The 19,360-nt window shown below is 44.7% G+C and overlaps 1 protein-coding gene across 12 annotated transcripts in view; it reads left to right on the top strand.

Moving 5' to 3' along the window:
- The window catches only part of AGAP1 (ArfGAP with GTPase domain, ankyrin repeat and PH domain 1), a 489,058-nt gene that overhangs the window by 408,813 nt on the left and 60,885 nt on the right, over window positions 1-19,360 (top strand). For all 12 annotated transcript variants that reach the window (XM_075934057.1, XM_075934053.1, XM_075934056.1 and 9 more), the window contains 2 exons: window positions 12,446-12,600; window positions 15,431-15,521. In XM_075934057.1, the coding sequence (XP_075790172.1) occupies window positions 12,446-12,600; window positions 15,431-15,521 (246 nt within the window). The remainder of the gene's footprint in view (window positions 1-12,445; window positions 12,601-15,430; window positions 15,522-19,360) is intronic.

The raw sequence follows: 19,360 nt of genomic DNA, 5'->3' as shown, positions 1-19,360 counted from the left end.
TCCCAGGCTGGGAGACGGGGCTGTGATTGCTGCTCTGGGAGCCCTGTCAGAAGGGGCGGAGGGGAAGTGGCTAGGAGAGGCAGTACTTATTATCCAGCGCTCCTTTTTTTTTTTCTTTTTTTGTGCTTGACAAAAAATTTTAGCCTGCGTTGGGGTGTGGTGTTTTTTGTTTTGTTTTTTTTTTTTCACTTGACCAAAATCCCGCGTGTCTGGTATTTTGGGGGGGACCATCTGGCAACCCTAGCTGCTAGTACTAGCTCATACACAGCCAACATTAAAAACCTTGCCACGGCAGTGCTTTAACATGGCTGCCCCTTCCCCCCCCCCCCCCTTTGTACTCCCCCATGCAGGGCCACTAGTTGGGAGGGGGAAAGGGGGCAGCTGCCCTGGGGCTCAGTGATTTAAAAGGGCCAGTGAGCTCCTGGCCACTGCACTGGGCCTTGTAAATCGCTGCCAGAGCCCCGGCTGGGGTGCGCCAGACAGTGCTGAATAGCTGGCGGCAGAGGCTGTTCCGCAGCCCCACCCTTCAAAATGAGGCCTTGTTCCTTCTAGGGCCCCCAAGCCAGGCCCCTGTATTAGGGAGATTTTTTTAACTACTTTCTCCTGAATGGAAGCGATAGATATGCCAACTGAAATAGAGAATTGGTGTAAAAGGATTAGGGACACTCTCCGACCAGTAGTGACATTGCATCCTGCATGAACTGACTGATGATGATTCCATGGTTTCCTTCAAACCCACGTGTCCTACAAAAACCGAAAGCCCACAACAAAATAACCCGCTGCCTGGAGCCAAAAGCAAGTTTCTGGTCTCCAGTTTGTCACCTCAGGATGGTGGTATCATTCATCCAATAGATCACAGTCTTTCCCAAGAGCTGTGGCCCTGAATACGTATGGTGCAGCCACATTGTCCTGATAGGGTTCAGTTTCAAAACTAATTAGATGTAGACCTCTGGATTTGGAGAGGGGAGAGAAGTATTAGCATAGTCATGCCCAGTGGGACATGGCACAAATATATTTCCTTAATTGGGGCTGCTAATAAACATACTTACCATCTTCCAAGATATGAAGATAAATTACACTGAGTGACAAATGGTAATGATAGCGAAGATTATCAAGTACCTAAACAAATGAAAACAAATATCTTTGGTGTTATGCTGCTTTCACAACTACATGGGTAGGGCGTAAATATCTACAGCCTATTAATACTGTTTTTGCTGTAACCTTAAGGTTTTTCAGATGACTGATTCAGAAGTGCTAGGAATTTGGGGGGGGGGGGGTTAAATCAGTCTGATACCACATTGCAAGTTTAGGTTTTAGAACAGTGTTATTTCAGGCATGTGTAATGGAACGAGTTTCTAGCGTCAGTCCTAACTGGTGAAAGTGTCATTGGATCATTAAAAATATACCAATATATTTAGTCTTACATATCATTTGTTGTGGCTCTATTTAAAGGAAAAGTACATGGTCCCTTGTTGCAGAGTCAGTGGACTCATTTGGTAGCAGATTTAAAACTAATAAAAGAGAGTTCTTCGCATAGCACACAGCCAACCTGTGGAACTCCTTGCCTGAGGAGGTTGTGAAGGCTAGGACTATAACAGAGTTTTAAAAAGAACTAGCTAAATTCGTGGAAATTAGGTCCATAAAAGGCTATTAGCCAGGGGGTAGGAATGGTGCCCCTGGCCTCTGTTTGTCAGAGGCTGGAGAGGGATGGCAGGAGACAAATCGCTTGATCATTGTCTTCGGTCCACCCACAATGGGACATCTGGCACTGGCCACTGTGGGCAGACAGGCTACTAGGCCAGATGGACCTTTGGTCTGACCCAGTACGGCCATTCTTAAATGTGCAGTGTTGTAAGTAAGCAGCCAGCTTGATGTGTTTGTGGTAATGGCTACCGCAGGGGTCGGCGATGTACGGCATGAGTGGCACGCAAGATGATTTTGAGCAATGAATGGGTTCCCTCTTGCCCTCCTCCCCCACCCGCGATGAGGAGCCCAGGCTGGTGATCCAGCATCACCCCCCCGCAAGATTGGAGCCAGCATCAGCTTCCTGCAGGGAGTTGGGGGAAGCCCCGAGGCTCCGCGCTGGATTCGGCTTGCGGGGAAGCGTACGTGCGCTGCTTCTTCCTTCCCACAGGAAAAGCCAGCATGGAGCCCAGGGCAGGAGACCAAGCAGGGTGCGCGGTGGAGAGAGCCCCCTACTGGGAGAGCAACGCAGCCCAGGGCAGGAGGGTTAAATCTTGGCCCACCACTTTGGAAAGGTTGCTGACCCTTGGGCTTCCCAGAATCCCAAAAATATAACACCTGGTATCCAGTGATAAGAAGATTAGTTTTATGATTAAGGTACTGAGCGGGAACTTGAGAGACTGTTTTCACTTCCTGTTTCTTCCCCCAAATTCACCCGTGACCATGACATGTCCCTTGCTCTCACCATGCATCTACACAATTCCTCTGCCCCTGCCCCTCCATCTTCAGTTGTCCATTTAGACTGTAAGTATTTCAAGGCAGGAACTGTTTCTATCTATTTGCATGATGCCTTGTTCAATGTTACGCTGAGCTGAGAGGTGAGGCCTTTAGGAGCTACTATGAAACAAACCGTCCCCAACGGACGCATAGTTCCGCATATGTTTGATGTAACTCATATCATTTAGCTTAGACAGTGCTGGAAGTGGCACTGACAAACACACATTGAGCTACACACAATTTCAGAATTTCTCTTTGAGATAAAAAGCTGACTAACATTTGGGAAATTTTCTGGGAAGAGGTGACGCTCTTAGGAATAGAAAGTGAGTTGAGTCAACTGTATGCCTTGGCCAGGTCTAATATAACTTATGAATATAAAAGTGGTAAGACGACGGCATTCATTGTGGGCCTATTGCCGTTGTCTGTTTTCCATTAGGATGCTTTCTCCCTTAGCATAGATAAACTCACACAGAAGGAATATCAGAGCCCACTCTTGACAAAGAATAAAACTTACCCAAAAACGGAGAGTGTTGAGGAATCCATCCACTGACTTAACCTGAAATAATGTTTTGTAACCCATTGTAAGCCTCAATTCACTGGCTTCATGGGGTCAAGTATCAGAGGGGTAGCCGTGTTAGTCTGAATCTGCAAAAGCGGCGAGGAGTCCTGTGGCACCTTATAGACTAACTGAAGTGTTGGAGCATAAGCTTTTGTGGGAAAAGACCCACTTCGTCAGATGGCTTCATGGGATGCATTATCCATTTATGTGATGTACCAATGTTTGTTTTCACGTGCATTATACTTGGTATATTAGGAATGTTTCTCTCTTTCCTAGGGTGGGTGGGTTGTCGGTGCAGTAACATTCCTGTGGTCACAAGGAAAGAAACTAATAAGGATATATAACTCAGGGTGAATTAAGCAAAATTAAAAATCCAAGGTGATGGTGCAGGAAAATCGTAATAGTCAGATCTCCAGTGTAAGGGGTGACTTGAAATAGGGCAGCTGTTGCACTGAATTTTAAAAGAGCTCAGCAGGTTTTATTAATATGTATCTTGTCGGATATTCAGTTCTCATTGGTTCTTTGAAAAAGTATCACCAGTGATGCGTTACACTCTAATTCTGATGCAGTGAAATCCATACATGTGTGCCTCCCTCCAGCATTTTGCCTTTCCCGGCTCCTATTCCATGTCTAAAAAAAGGTCTTCTCGTCAGACATCTCTGTTGGTAACCTCTTCCAAATGTAAAACAATCTCAGCTGTTTGGTAGCTCTTTAACCCTTTGTTGGCTGGGCTTCCAGGAAATAATTGATGACTGATTGGCCCATTAACCTTTTTAAAAAAAAATGTTTGACAGCCTGGACTTGTGTAATGAGGAGGGATTCCTTATGAAATCAGTTTGATGGCTGAGTTGCGTGCCCCTGAGGATGCAAAATTAGCCCTGTGGGACCTCGTCTGCATAGAAACTGGACACAATTAGTGTAATATCCGGTGTTATTAATGTAGTTTGGAGTAATTGGGCAGGTTGATTTCGACAGGTTGATGGTGCTAAAATACTATTATAGGGGTCCTTTCTATGAATAACTGCTAAACATGGAAAACTGTTTAATAACATTTTGTGATTAGGCTCAGAGAGATTTAAACAGCTCAGCATATAATATTGCTAGGTAAAAAAAACCCAAACAATTTTGTTTTATTTTGTTACTTCGCACACACAATAATCCATGTATTTAAATATATTGTACATACACTGCCCAGCAGTGCCTGCATTTACTTTCCAGACATTGCCTTGTGTAATCTCAGTAACACATAGTATGCTGTATTATTATAAGACCACTCTTCAGCTGGTACAGTTTTTTCGGATCACCTGATCTTAGCTTCCCCCTTTAAGGTGGGGAACAAATTCAAAAGTGGAGACGTCAGAAAAAAAATACAGGCTTCTACTTCCTTAATGGACCGCCTCTCTCAGCCAGTAGTGGTGAACTTTTTGGCAAGCTTTCAGACCAAAACAGCATTGTAGCCCAACCCAAAAGAATTATATAGCCCCTTTTACTGAGAAGGGAGTATGATAGGGTGAATCACCAAAGTCCCCTTAGGGTTTGCATTTGGTATGCTGATGATGCCACTGATGCCTGCCTTCCAACTCTCTGGGACGGACTCCCCACTGTGTCCTGCTGAGCTAGAGCCTTTGGTCTCCTCCAGCCATGAACCAGTTCAGTTCTTGGAGGGCTCAGCTATAAGAGCCCTGTAGGGACCAAAACCCTAAATAAATCCATCTTACCCCGTGTAAAAGTTTCATACAGAGAAAGCTTATAAGGTCAGCCCTCTTTATCAATGAAAGAGAGTTATGCGCAGTGGTTGTTCCCCCTTCCTCTTCTCCCCCTCCCCCCACCCGGGTAATAATAATTTACTCTGGGCTTGACAATAAACAAAAGTGTTTTTATTAAATACAAAAAGTAGGATGTAAGTGGTTGCAAGTAAAAACAGTCAGATCAAAGTTACTAACTAAATTGAAATGAAAAAATGCTTAGCTAGTTCTAATCCAATAAGAAACTTGTTACATGCACGTTCTTACCCTTAACAGCTGCTCTTATTGCAGGTAAAAGCTTCAAGTTAGAGTTGATTTTTACTGCCACTTGGGTCTACAACTTCTTCAGAGTTCTTAGTATCCTGGTAGGGTATGCCAGGAAGCTTCAAAGGCCTTCTGAAGACAAAAGCTGACTGCTTCCCATTGCTTAAATAGACTTTCTCCCAAGGTGGGAAACCTTTGTTCGGCATGCCCCATCCCCATGGAAAAATACCAAGTTCAAGATGGATTCCAGTACCAGATGGCATGGTCACATGTCTTTCTAGGACCAACCACAGTTTAGGCTTCTAGTACGAACATGACCATTCACTAGTCATTGGTTCACTAGTCATTCTTGGCCATTTTAGAACTGTAAAAATATTTCTAACTTTACATAGAAGAGTGATACATGCACAAAAATAGGATATACAAATTCAGCAGATTGTAACAGTAGAATTGCTATGTTACATGACTCATTTTGCATAAAGCATCTTTGAGTTACGTAAGAACATAGGACGGCCATACTGGATCAGAGAAAAGGTCCATCTAGCCCAGAATCCTGTCTTCCAACAGTGGCCAATGCCTGGTGCATTGAATGAACAGAACAGATAATCATTCCCAGCTTCTAACAAACAGAGGCTAGGGACACTATCCCTACCCATCCTGGCTAGTAGCCATTGATGGACTTCTCCTCCATGAACTTACCTAGTTCTTTTTTGAGCCCTGTTAAAGTCCAGGACTTCACAACATCCTCTGGCAAGCAGCTCCACAGGCTGGCTATGCATTATTTGAAGAAATACTTCCTTTTATTTGTTTGAAATCTGCTGTTTCAGTATGACTTATGCATATTCATAAGCCAGCTTTCAAAAGGCATGGGTGGGCATGACAGGGAGTATATATAATAACCAGCTGATCATGTATGTTATCTATCTCCTCTGTGCCTGATAGTCTGTATGTAAAAATAAGGCCTCTCAAAGGCGTTTTTGTAAAATATCATGCAATGTTCTTAATAGATTGTTTTGTCTATAACAGATTTAGTTGCCATTTCTGTAAACAAGCAAAACTGTATAATTTAATTAATACATTCCTGAAAAGCAAAACTAGCAGTTGAGATGCATGTTGATGGGAAATCTCATTGGCCCAAATGAGTTTCTAACTTCTGGTTGTCAAGAAGGGGATACTTTGTGTTCAGTAACACAAAGGCTTTGGATGCCAAGAATGCCTGCTTAGGATAGAAAAGGAATTGTTGTAAAGTCTTTAATGCAGGTGTTCTCAAAATTCACTGCATCGTGACCCCTTCTGATAACAAAAATTCCCCCAGGAGTGGGGAGCAAAGCCTGAGCTGGCCCAAACCCCACCGTGTGAGGAGAGGAGAAAAACCGAACCCCACTGCGCACAGTTTGAAAACCATTGCTTTAATGCAGATCAATAGGATGGGTGACTGCTAAGGTGTGAAGACTAAATTCTGCCTGAAAACTCCTTGCCATTTTAACCAGAAAGGACACTCTCTCAATGACTTAACCACCTGCATTCTGCTACAAAGACCTTTTACAGCTGCACTTGAAAGGGAATCCTCTGAACTGTCATTCATGTTAAAATTCGACACTCTCCAAAAAGGAATGAACAAACACTCTAACTATCTTACCCATTACCAAGATAGCTTCCCCAATTATCACCTCTAATACCATTAACTCACAAACATCCCACTCTCCCCACCTCTAATATCATCAATTCACAGACACTTACCTTTCTTCTTCCCCCCCCCCCCCCCCGCATTCCCCTCCTGTTCTGAAATGTGATTTGTCCTTTTCATATGTGTTCATTTTTTTTAATTGTATCCTTTGGTATACAGGCAGTCCCCGAGTTACGCGGATCCGACTTATGTCGGATCCGCAGTTACGAACGGGGCCCTCCCTCTCCCTGGTCTCCAGCAGACCAGGGAGACGAAGCAAAGCGGCAGAACACGTGGGCAGCGGACAGCCCAGATGTGTCTGGGCTGTCCGCTGCCCGCGTGCTCTGCGGCTTTGCTCTGCTTTGCTCCCCCCTTTGCAGACCAGGGGGACGGGGAGCAAAACGGCGGAACACGCGGGCAGCGGACAGCCCAGAGGCGTCTGGGCTGTCAGCTGCCCGCGTGCTCCGCGGCTTTGCTCTGCTTTGCTCCCCATCCCCCGTCCGCTGCCCGCGTGTTCCGCCGCTTTGCTCCCCGTCCCCCTGGTCTGCAGACCAAGGGGACGGGGAGCAAAGCCGCGGAGCCTGAGGTTCTTAAGTTGAATCTGTATGCAAGTCAGAACTGGCGTCCAGATTCAGCCGCTGTTGAAACTGATCAGTTTCAGCAGCGGCTGAATCTGGACGCCAGTTCCGACTTACATACAGATTCAACTTAAGAACAAACCTACAGTCCCTATCTTGTACGTAACCCGGGGACTGCCTGTATATGGTTGTGACTATTTTCTTCCACTATTTGATCTGAGGAAGTGGATCTGGCCCACGAAAGCTCATCATCTAATAAACCATCTTGTTAGTCTTTAAAGTGCTACATTGTCCTGCATTTTGCTTCTGTAAACTCCTGCCATTTTAAATTCCTGCTATTGACTATGGACGTTCAAAGCTGACTATGATAGCGTACTGGGACCAGGGAAGGAGGAGGAGTAATTAGTGATGAAGAGAACAGTTGGCTTTGTCAGAAAATCAGATAAAATGCCAAAACATAATCAAGTGTTGATGCCAAATTTTACTGGGTATAAACAGGTTGAATTTATCCCTAATCCCAAATCCCTTATTCCCATTTACGAAGTTAGCTGCTCTAGCAGTTACGAACGGGGCCCTCCCTCTCCCTGGTCTCCAGCAGACCAGGGAGACGAAGCAAAGCGGCAGAACACGTGGGCAGCGGACAGCCCAGATGTGTCTGGGCTGTCCGCTGCCCGCGTGCTCTGCGGCTTTGCTCTGCTTTGCTCCCCCCTTTGCAGACCAGGGGGACGGGGAGCAAAACGGCGGAACACGCGGGCAGCGGACAGCCCAGAGGCGTCTGGGCTGTCAGCTGCCCGCGTGCTCCGCGGCTTTGCTCTGCTTTGCTCCCCATCCCCCGTCCGCTGCCCGCGTGTTCCGCCGCTTTGCTCCCCGTCCCCCTGAAATTTTACTGGGTATAAACAGGTTGAATTTATCCCTAATCCCAAATCCCTTATTCCCATTTACGAAGTTAGCTGCTCTAGCCATAGTATGAGCTAGGCTGTAACCAATGAAAAGGTAGGAGAATTTAATCATACTTTTTTAATGTTCATTTGAGTCAGAAAGCCATGAGCAGATCCATACCATAAACTGCAGCTGAATTACAACGAGGATTATAGTTCATACAGCTCTTACAAAATTGTGTGTGCTCAAAAATCAATCTTTAATATATGAAGGGGTCTCCTCTCTTCATCATTATGCTCCTTGGGTTTTGTTTTTCTATGGATATTTCTTGGATCTCCATAGGGCCTTTTCTATACTTAGCATAGGAGTTGCTCTGTGCCAATACCATGGAGTGATTACCTTGGAAATGCTCAGAGGCAGCATTCCCGTGTCTGTTGGTTGCACTTGTTGGGCTTGTGAATTTCCTAGGTCAGATTAACATTTCCATTATTGCTGATGTAAAGCAACAATCTCTGGGGATTGGTCAGACCATTCATTTTTCACCTTGAAAGGGGCTATTCTAAAATGTTGCCATTTGCTGTTACTTCTCATGCAGCATGTCAGAGCAGAAATATTTCTCTTGCACAAATAAATGGGAGCCTATTTATAGAATTTACACCAGGAGGTTTTTCGTAAATTGCAGAGTTAGGACCACTAGGCCCTATAGAAATCCTTCTTGAATATTTGAAAGTGTGGAAGGAAAATTCTACTAGTCACTAGCAAACAATTAAAAATAGTAATAATGATAAAGACTCAAACTCTCCTCAGTACTGGAGGCTGATAAAACAAATTCTAGGTCCTTCCCTTCCATGTTCTTTGTTCTGGCCCTCTTTCCCCACATCTGCGCTTGTAAGGTCATTTTATTTTGTTAATGTAACTTTCATTTTTGGTAGAGATTATGCGTTGTATATGTGAACAACAATCTGGTAATTAAAGCAGTGTGGATGACATAATCACAAGTGGATTTTGATACTACTAAGACCTGTGAGAAGTAAATGCTGATTTCTTTTTGGTTTAACAATAGTATTTTATGTAACATGAGTCTGGCTGTGTAGTTTGGCATTATACATCTTATTTTGATTTAGAAGTAATTAAATACATGTCCAGCTAGGAGGCTGCCAAATTGGAGGATCTTACTGAAAGTTTAAATAAATAAACCCTGATGAGAGCTACTGTTAAACGTGGCTGAATTTCAGATTCTTCACATGCTTTCATTCATGCATAACCTTACTCTTTTGAGTAGTCCCACGGATGTCAATAAGACTACTCTGGATTAGTCAAGTTACTTACATACCCAAATGTTTATCAGATCAAGGCCTTAAACTAAGGAGAAAAACTGTTGATCTTGTCCCTTACAGTTCTCTGGGCCAATTCTTATGCTCGTTTTCCGTTCTTACTCATTCCTTGGGCAAATTCCCATTGAAGTTATATGGTGCTACGTGTAGATTATGAAGTCTTCCTTCCAGTATTAATGTAAATTCATTATTTGTTATGATGGTAAAGCCTGTTGTGTTAGAGCCTGTACAAATATAGGATGTGTCTTCACTGCTGGAAAAAATGTGTTTGTACAGCCAAAAAAGTAATGTGCTTGGGCACATATGGTATCTGAAGTTGTGAGTCAACTATGGATGAGACAGGATGTTGACCTCCCCTAGCTACCTTGCGGTTAAAAACTCCAGATGCCTTGTCAGCACTAGGGTTTTACGGTAGGATGGCTTATATACATTAGTTATCTTGCTGTAAAATACTCATTGTTTGGTAATGAAGACATGACCATAGAGTAAGAGACCATCCCTGCCCCCCAATGCTTACTATCAAAATAAGTAAGGCAGAAAAAGGTAAGAAGCAAAGGAATTTAATAAGAAAGCAATGTGCATAATAGAGTGATTTCTTAGCACCGTGTTAGTTAACTTTTTAGAAGTGGGAAGATTCTGTAAGAAGAGTTAATAAAAGAACAGCTGGTGCATGGAGGCAGGAGGAGCTAGGTATGGAGGAGGGACTGAAATAAGCCACCTAAAACTAAAGAGGGAAAAAAATGTTCAAAGAACAAACAGTAGAAAGCACTCTAAAAACTTTAGCTTGCTGTGGGGTCTGCTCATGCTGGCTGAGTCTCAGGAGCTGACTGTGCCTTAGAGTATTTTATTTTCCTGGTGCTCACACAACAAGAGGAGCGTGGTGTCACATGGTCCTGGGGTTCCTGAATGGTGGTTTTCCACAACACTGTTTTAGGGTGTAGGGGGGAACAGGTAGTGCATTGTTATGTAATGCACATGCTAGAATAAAATAGTGATCCCTTGTGCTTGGCTAAACAGCCTATCGTTGTGCACGGCTAGGAGGGACTGCATTTCTTTTTCTCTTTAATCATGCGTTTAAAAGTTGTAATTCACAATATTATGATGCCAAACCAATCAATTACAAAGTTAGGGCTCCTTGTAATTCACTGATGTGCCATCACGCTCGGTAATTGCAATATATAATACAAAGTGTGGGCCAGCCCCAGGGGAGTACTTCTAAAAGCCGCAGCTGGTTACAAAAATGAGCCTGCCAAACTACCATAGCTTTCATGAGCCTTTTCTGGGCCAGTTTTGCCCCTCTTATGTTTTGTTTTAAAAGGCCAACTTCAGGTGTCCTGATTCACCCTAAAATAATGTTTGGATTCTCTGCCCCCTGTAATCACAGGGCTTATGTCCACCAGATGGAACCTTTTGTCCTGCCTTTGATGGATGTCTTCCTGGACAGGTCGTTTAACTTAAACTAATCCTTGGGCATCTTCAATTTGGGAGCAAAATATCTAAGCTCTAATGAAGTTAGTGGTGCTCCACCAAATTACACCAGTGAACACTTCAGCCTGAAGACTGAAGTTTGAGTTTATTGGGGCGGGAAACTGTTGTCCCAGAAACTGAAAGAATGACTTCCAGTGAGCACTAGAGTTATATTTAAATTGACTAGTTTTTTGACTTGTCTAAATTACAAAATAATGCAAAAGTCTCTTGCCTGTAAATGTATGTCATTAGTCAACAAATGAACATTAACTCTCTCTCTAAAGCAAACCCATTATACTTTATGTTCACCGTTACATTGTACTGTTTTATTCTAGTCGTTCCATGCTTCCTTGAGCTTTTTTCGGCTCCATTGAATTTTTGTATTTGGTTTGGAGTATCCCAAGTGTATTTGGAATCTGTGTATTCGTCCCTGAGATTTTGCTGATAAAGATTGAACCTCTCTAATCCGGCACACTCTGGTCTGGCAACATCCGTGGTCTGGCATGATTTGAGTTAGCCGGATGTCCACTTTTCATGAGTGTGGCCAAGTTTCCTGCAGCCGCATCAAGTTCGTTCACAGCTGTAAGTCCTGGCTCTCAGTGTTCTGTGCTGTTAGTTAGCTCTAATTTACCCCTAAATGTCTTCTAAGAGCCCAGTAAACAGTGGAAGTGTTGGTGATGCTGCTAGACAATATTGACCTCCTGTGGTTTGGCAAATTCTCTGGTTTGGCATGGGTCAGGTCCCAAAGCTGCTGGACTAGAGAGGTTCAACCTGTACTTTCTTACACTGGCGTGGAAGTGTTTTTCTTATGCTCATATTATTCTTGGATATTCCAGTGACCTTTTCTTTTAGCTCCTCAGATAATTTTCACTGCTCTTTTAGTTTCCCTACGCTGCTGAGAAGAAAGTATTGAATTAACATTAATCTTGTATTGCAGTTTATTTGAGCTGTGGGGAAAAGATACAACAGTTATCAGCTGTGGGTGTGTGGGTGTGTGTGTGTGTGTGTGTGTACGCATATATGATACATGCATATAACAAATACATGAGAGAGAAATGTATACCAGAGGACTTGAATTAAGAAAATGATATGCAGTTGAATACTCATCTTACTATGTTATTTTGTTAAGTGCTTCAGCAGATTTTACAACAGGCAGACTTCACTTCAGCATTGGTTAATAGCTATCTCTAAGAGTAGGCGGGATATAGGCTCTTTTTTTAAAAAAAAAACCTAAAATTTGCGTTGCTCCCTAACACAGTTCATACTTCATCCACATGAAATACATTTCTGAAGCCAAGAAACAACCAATAAAAAGTTGCAAAGTCTTTGAGGCATTTTCTGGCAAAGCATAGAGTAGGGACGTGTTTGCATTAGAATCAGCTGTCCAAACCTACATTTGTCTGTCACACCATCGAGAGTCTGTCAAGACGGTTTTTAGAACTGATTGCTGGTTTCATTAAATGTAAACTCTTCATCCCACTGCTGTTTTTCAGAACAAGAAGAAAACTTTGAGTTTATCATCGTTTCCCTCACTGGCCAAACCTGGCACTTTGAAGCTACCACATATGAAGAAAGAGATGCGTGGGTACAAGCCATAGAGAGTCAGATCCTGGCCAGTTTACAATCATGTGAGAGCAGTAAGAATAAGGTAAGGTGCACAACATGACCCTGAAATTGAGCAAAAGCCACTGATCATTAAAGAGAATTCAGGATCTTAGGCTATTGTGAAAAGTAAATATATCCAGAGTGTTCCAAGGAGGAGGAAGAAAAATTATTGTCCTTGGCATCTGATGACAGGACAAGAAGCAATGGGCTTAAACTGCAGCAAGGGAGGTTTAGGATGGATATTAGGAAAAACTTCCTACCTGTCAGGGTCGTTAAACAATGGAATAAATTGCCTGGGGGCGGGGGAGTAGAATCTCTCCATCACTGGACATATTTAAGAGCAGGTTAGACAGACATCTATCAGGGATGGTCTAGATGGTGCTTGGTCCTGCTGTGAGGGCAGGGGACTAGACTTGATGACCTCTCGAGGTCCCTTCCAGTTCTACTGTTCTATGATTCAGCAAGAGCCATGTACTCTTTGGATGCAACGAAGCAAAATGAAGCAATGCAGATGTGTATTCAACGTGAGACACATTTTATCCTGGTTCACACTCTGATTTTATATTTAAATAATTAAAACTGGGCTTTTTGCCTTTTCCAGCTCTCATAATGTCAGATGTAGAATATGAATCTTATATTTGAACCATGAGCTCGAACAATACAAATTGTATTTTGTCCTGGGGGCGTTTATAGGAAAGCCTTTAAGGGCTGTGAAAAGAACAGCTTGTGTACAAGCTAAGTCTCCATTGGGCTTCTGTATTGCAATGTCCCATTAAATGGTTGGCTCACTTAATAGCAATGTGCACTGCTCTCACTGTGAGTAGAAGCAGACTGGTGTATGAAGCAGTGCACATTTCAGAAGTCGTGATCTTTCCTGTGTCCAGAAGCTGTTGTGAAGCTACAGTGTAGTTTTTCTTCTCTTTAATTCAATGTAATTCTTTCTTTGTAGTTTTGTGATTAAGCCAGTCTCAGGGGTAACCCTTCAGGAAGCAAAACCTAGGTCAAGTGTCCAAGGGAATAGGGTTCCCCCCATCACATTCATATTTGGCAGAGCAATTTCTTCCATTTTCTTTTCAAAACAATGTATTGTACAGTGATACTTCTCCAACCCAAAGAGTCTCTTTCTCTAGAGAGCTGGCAGTTGGCCATTCTTGAGCCTCTTGATTTTTTCAAACATTTTCATAACTAGAAAACAGGAGGTGAGTGGAGAGATTCTTTTCACAGACCCGTAGATGCTTTTGCAATCCATGCAAAGAAACTTCTGTAATGATTTAGGCTGTGTTCAAGAAGAGGGCCTATATTTTGAAATGACTGCTTTATTTTATTACCTCTATAATCAGGGTAAACCAGACCAGAGTAATTAACATCACAATGTAATTTACTGCCCTTTTTTTTTTAAATTGACTTTTTATAACTGAGGCAGAGAGAAATCACTGCCCCTTTATTTCTCTTTGGCCTGTCTTCATTGAGTGTTGTACTGCAGAACATGCATTACAACAAGATGACCATTGAAATCAGACAGATGCACAATGTTAATGTAATAGGAGGTAAAGAATGCTGGTTTGAATATTGAACACACATGAACTGAAGAGAGAATTGCATTTTGGTTATATAAAGGCAAGAGTCTTTTAAAAAAAGAAACCATTTAAAAGTTATATGGGTTGAACCTCTCTAGTCCAGCACCCTCAGGACCTGACTGGGGCCAAACCAAAGAATTTTCCGGACCACGAGAGGTCAGTATTGTCCAGCAGCATTACTAACGCTGCCCCTGCTTACTGGGCTCTTAGGGGACATTGAGGGGTAAATTGGGGCTAACTAACAGCACTGAACATTTAGAGCCTGGACTGGTGGCTGTAAACAAACTGTATGGGAAGTTGCCAGACCAAAGAGTGCCAGACTAGAGAGGCTCAACCTGCATTTGTATGGGGGAAGTTTTGTGTAAAGGTTTCTAGGAGACGCTTCTACCATTCACCTCTGGAACCCAGGGCTCAAGAAGCGCTTGGAAGGCATAAGTGAAATTAATTAGATTGTCTCAGGACTCAGTGTCCTATTGACAGAGTGGTAGTATTTATCTGAAACTACTTCAGAATGACCACAATGGTCAGATGAAAAGTCCATCTAGCCCAGTGTCTTGTTTCCAAAAGTGGCCAATGCCAGGGACCCTGAGGGAATGAACAGACCACAATGTGATCCCTCCCCTGTCACCTTACAAACAGAAGCTAGGGACACCGTCCCTGCCCATCCTGGCTAATAGCCATATATGAGACCTGATTCAGCTCACCTTTAAATTAGTGGCAATGATTTGGTGCAGTGATTGCTTTTTGCCTAGGAGAGATTGCAGGATTTAGTTATTGTGCAGGCTGAGCTACCTCTCCATGGGCAATTCTCTCGCCACCTTCATAAATCTGACCTTTTGTTGTTAAAAGGCTTTCAGTTCATTTTGTAGACCATCCATGTGCACAGAGATCCATCCCAATACCAATGGGTTTTATAAATACAATTTTATCTCCAAAAAGCACCTTCCATGTGATTGTGAATGGTGTGCTTCATATTTGTGCTCCGCTTTCCTCTGCCCAATCCCGCTGTCGTTCAGAGTGCACAGACTTCCTGTGTTCTATGCAGGGAGCCTCAATACCTGTTTGAGCTCTGGATGAAAATGGGGAGCTGTGCTCGTCAGACCCTGAGCTTCTGTACATAAAGATGCCAAAGGTACAACTCTTTGAGAAGCAAACCAAAGATGTCAAATTCCCTGATCATGTTCATTCAACCCTGAGCTGAACTTTTTTTTTTGCTTTTCACACAGCTGACAATTGTGTTGTCTAAACCTTTTCATTGAGTTCTTATTGTGTGTGTGTTTCTTTAAATGTACACAGTCCCGACTGACAAGTCAGAATGAGGCCATGGCCCTTCAGTCAATAAGAAACATCAGAGGCAATTCTCACTGTGTGGACTGTGAGGCACAAGGTGAGTACAACTATTGCTATAGAAAAATTGTTATCCTGGGCTTTCTAAAGCTTGCACGTTCTCTTTGGTCAGGGTTATGTGAACACTGTTCTGGTTCTTGCCCTCTTAGTATTGTATTCCATATCCCTTTGCAAGCTTAGTGTTCGTTAGGAAGGTTGATTAGTCAGGTTTATTTCACATTAATTTCTTATTAATACTTGATGTGTTATTATCAACCCAACTTTTCACCAGTATTTCATCTGTCACAGTAAACATGAGATCATATACTCTGCCTTGAAAGTTGGGATAAAAATGGTTTTGTTTCTTATGTCTTTTCAACATAAGTTGCTACTTTCCTCCTCCAATAAGGAAAAAAAATCTTGTGCCCTAGCAGTGAAGCTTCGCCTGAGCTTTCTGCTTTTTTCATATTGCAAAGCAAAATAAAACCTTCACTAGAAGTAGCATGCTACAAAACTGATTTTGGATTTCTCTCAGTGGTTGTTTTATTCTGAATTTGTTTTAAATATATGGACTAACAGTTTGCAAAGAATTGATGGGTTTAATTTCAGAGGTGCTGTTCTTGCTGTTCTTTAAAGAAACGCACACACTACTTTCTTAACCCTACTTCTAGGTAGGGATGTAACCAATGTTAACAGATGATGCTTCCTGGTAACTGGTTATCACTATCTATATCCTTACCTAGAAGTAGGGGTTAGAAAGAGAAATGAAAATAGCACCTCTGAAATTAAAATCGGCAATTCTTTGCTAACTTAGTCCTTACATTTAAAACAAATTCAGAATAAAAAAAAAAACCCACTACAGGAAAGAAATACAAAATTCGTTTTGTAGCATTCTACTACTTACCATGTAATGTTTACCAGCAACTGGTTAACCAACGGCCCGGCTAGGTTGGAGCAACCCCCTACCCCCACCCACTGTGCAGCATGGTGCGGTGGGCCCGGCTGTAGCCTGTGGTGTGGCGGGCCCACCTGGCCCGAACCGAACAGTCTCTGCCCGCAGTGGGCTCAACCCAGCCTGGTCAGAGCAGCCTGCAGTGCAATGGGCCTGGCCAGGTTAGAGCAGCCACACTGTGGGCAAGGGGCTGGTAAAGCAGTTACCGTATATACTCGAATATAAGCCGAGTTTTTTCAGCACAGTTTTTGTGCTGAAAAATGCCCCCCTCGGCTTATACTCGAGTCAGCCTCCTGCTCGCGGGCGGGCTCAGCGCGTCTCTGCCGCCGGCCGGGTCTAGATGCGTGAGCCCGGAGCTCCGGCCCCCCTGCCCCTGCCCTCCTGGCCCTTCCGGCCCCTGCCCTCCTGACCCTCTCAGCCCCCCTGTCCCCTCGCTCCCCGGCCGCCCCTTCACCTACCGCTTCCCCGCTCAGACCCTTCCGACTTCCCGTAAAGAGTCCGGCCGCGGAGGCGCTCCCGGCCGCGGAACGGAGCGGAGCCGGGCCCCCGAGCGCTCCCGGGCGGGCTGCCGGGGCCGCAGGGCGGGGCGCGGCCCCCCGGCGGGGCGCTGTCAGGCAGCGGGCAGGGCTGGGCGGGCAGGTATGCAGCGCCCCTCCCCTCCCCCTGCTGGATCCCTCCGCGCCCCGCTGCCCGCGCGCTCCCCCTCCCTCCCCTACCCGGCCCGGCTCGGCTCGGCTCACACTGTTTGGGAGCAACCGGCCGAGGCGGCGGCTCCTGCGCAGCGAGCGAGTGCAGCAGGCCCCGGCCCCTTCGCCATGTCCCTCAAGCAGCAGCAGCAGCAGACGGCCCAGGGCGCCGGGAACAACCGCAAACCCCCCGGCGGCAGCGGCGGCCCCGGCCTCCCAGCTACAGGGAGGCCCCATGCCAGGTGCGCATCAATGCAGCTGCCGGGCCCAGGGAGCGGCGGTAACCGGCCCGCGGCGCCGCCAGGCGGCGGGAGCTCTGCTGCGCCCAGGGCCAGCGCCACTGCCCGGGAGGCTCCTGTGGGTCCCGAACCGAGGGCGGGCGGGCAGGGAGCCTGGATCCGCTCCCACCCCCGCGCGGAGCCCCTCCCCCCCCCCCGCTGGCTCATTGGCCCATCGACGCCTGGCCCGGGTCTCGCACAGGCCCCCCCCCCCCCGCTGGCTCATTGGCCCATCGATGCCCGGCTCTGGTCTCTCACAGCCCCCCCCCCCCCCTTGCTGGCTCGTTTAGAGGGGGCTCGTTGGCAGGCGAGGGGGCCGGAACGTGGGGGCTGCGGGGGCTGAGCTGTGGCTGTGCCTGCAGAACCATATTGTTTTTGTTGACCCCCTTTTCCTCTTACAGAGCTAGGTTATTGTTTTTCTTTGAAATAAATATTCATGTAATTTTATTGGTATCTATCTTCATTTTTTACATTTACCAGTAGCTGCCTCATTTCCTACCCTAGGCTTATACTCGAGTCAATACTTTTTCCCAGTTCTTTGTGGTAAAATTAGGTGCCTCGGCTTATATTCGGGTCGACTTATACTCAAGTATATACGGTAACCAGTTAAATGTCATGTTTAACTGGTTAACTGATTAAATGGGATTTTACATCCCTACATTTAGGGGTTTGTAAGTTGGCTATATAAGGGCTAGAACTTAGCATAAAAGGTGCAGGCTGGTAAACAGGATGAAAGGGTACTTGACAATTCTTATTTTTTATATTTGAAAATCATACTTGTTTCTTTTAACTGTACAAGGACTAAAAAGGACAATTTAGTCGTTTGTTGCTTTTTTGTGCTTTTATCTGAACTGATATTTTATAGATCCATTGTTTTATAAATTTGCCTATGTAGTCATCTTCTTAAATCATATTAGCATCCTCCCTAGCCTTAAAATAATTCATACAAAAATGCAAAAGTTTTCACCAGTCCGTATAATGAACAATACTGGTCTCAATAATCCACCACAGCCCTATCCAGTCCACATGTTTCTTCCTCATATGGTTTGGAGGGGGACGGGTAGCAAAAGACTCCCAGGCATGTAGAAGAGAGAAGGCCAGCGTATAAAGAGAACATTGAAATGTCCTGTTACTTTAGAAAGGTGTTTCACATCCATCCATTTTTACTGGTTAAAAAGGTGAGTAGACTCCACTAAGATCCATTGCCCTTTCAGAGGGCTCAGTTCATGCCAACACGCCCTTGCAATTAAGACAAGTTTGATGTTACTTCTATTGAAATCGATCAGAAATTCATAGATTGTTGAAGGTGGGTTGAGAGCAATGCTAGTTGCTCTGTACCCTAGGAGCTGAGCATGCTGCGGGTTCCCTAGTGTTGTCCTTGTTGGCTTGGACATTGAGTACTAGAACTCTGGGCCACATTCAGATATCACCGAGGCAGCACATTAACGTGCTCTGCACAGATCTTTGATGTAAATTTTACATAGGCCAGTAATCCAGCAAAGAAGAATATGTATGATAAACGAATGGGATTGTGGCTTTAGGATATATTCTATCAGGGTATGTCTACACTACAGCACTAATTCGAACTAACTTAGTTCGAATTAGTTAATTTGAACTAAGCTAATTCGAACTAACGCATCCAGACTAAAAAACTAGTTCGAATTAGCGTTTTGCTAATTCGAACTAGCATGTCCACATTAAGTGGACCCTGAACTGGGGTTAAGGATGGCCGGAAGCAGTGCCAGCAGGGCATCAAATGAGGACTTAAAGCATGGAGCTGCTGTCTCAGGCTAGCCGAGGGCTGTGCTTAAAGGGACCCGACCCCCACCCCGGACAGACAGTTCTCAGGGGTGCCCCGCTTGCAAAGCAGTCCTGTCTTGGAGTGCCCTGAGTGCCCACACTGGGCACATCACAGCACTCGGCCATCAGACCGGCTGCACTTGCCGCAGGCTGCCATCTGGGGAGAGGGGGAAATTGGGGGGCT

The sequence above is a fragment of the Pelodiscus sinensis genome, chromosome 7 (assembly GCF_049634645.1).
Source record: "Pelodiscus sinensis isolate JC-2024 chromosome 7, ASM4963464v1, whole genome shotgun sequence".
Taxonomy (NCBI): Eukaryota; Metazoa; Chordata; order Testudines; family Trionychidae; genus Pelodiscus; species Pelodiscus sinensis.
Note: the sequence above shows the minus strand (reverse complement) of the source record. Positions and strands in the feature narration are given on the sequence as shown.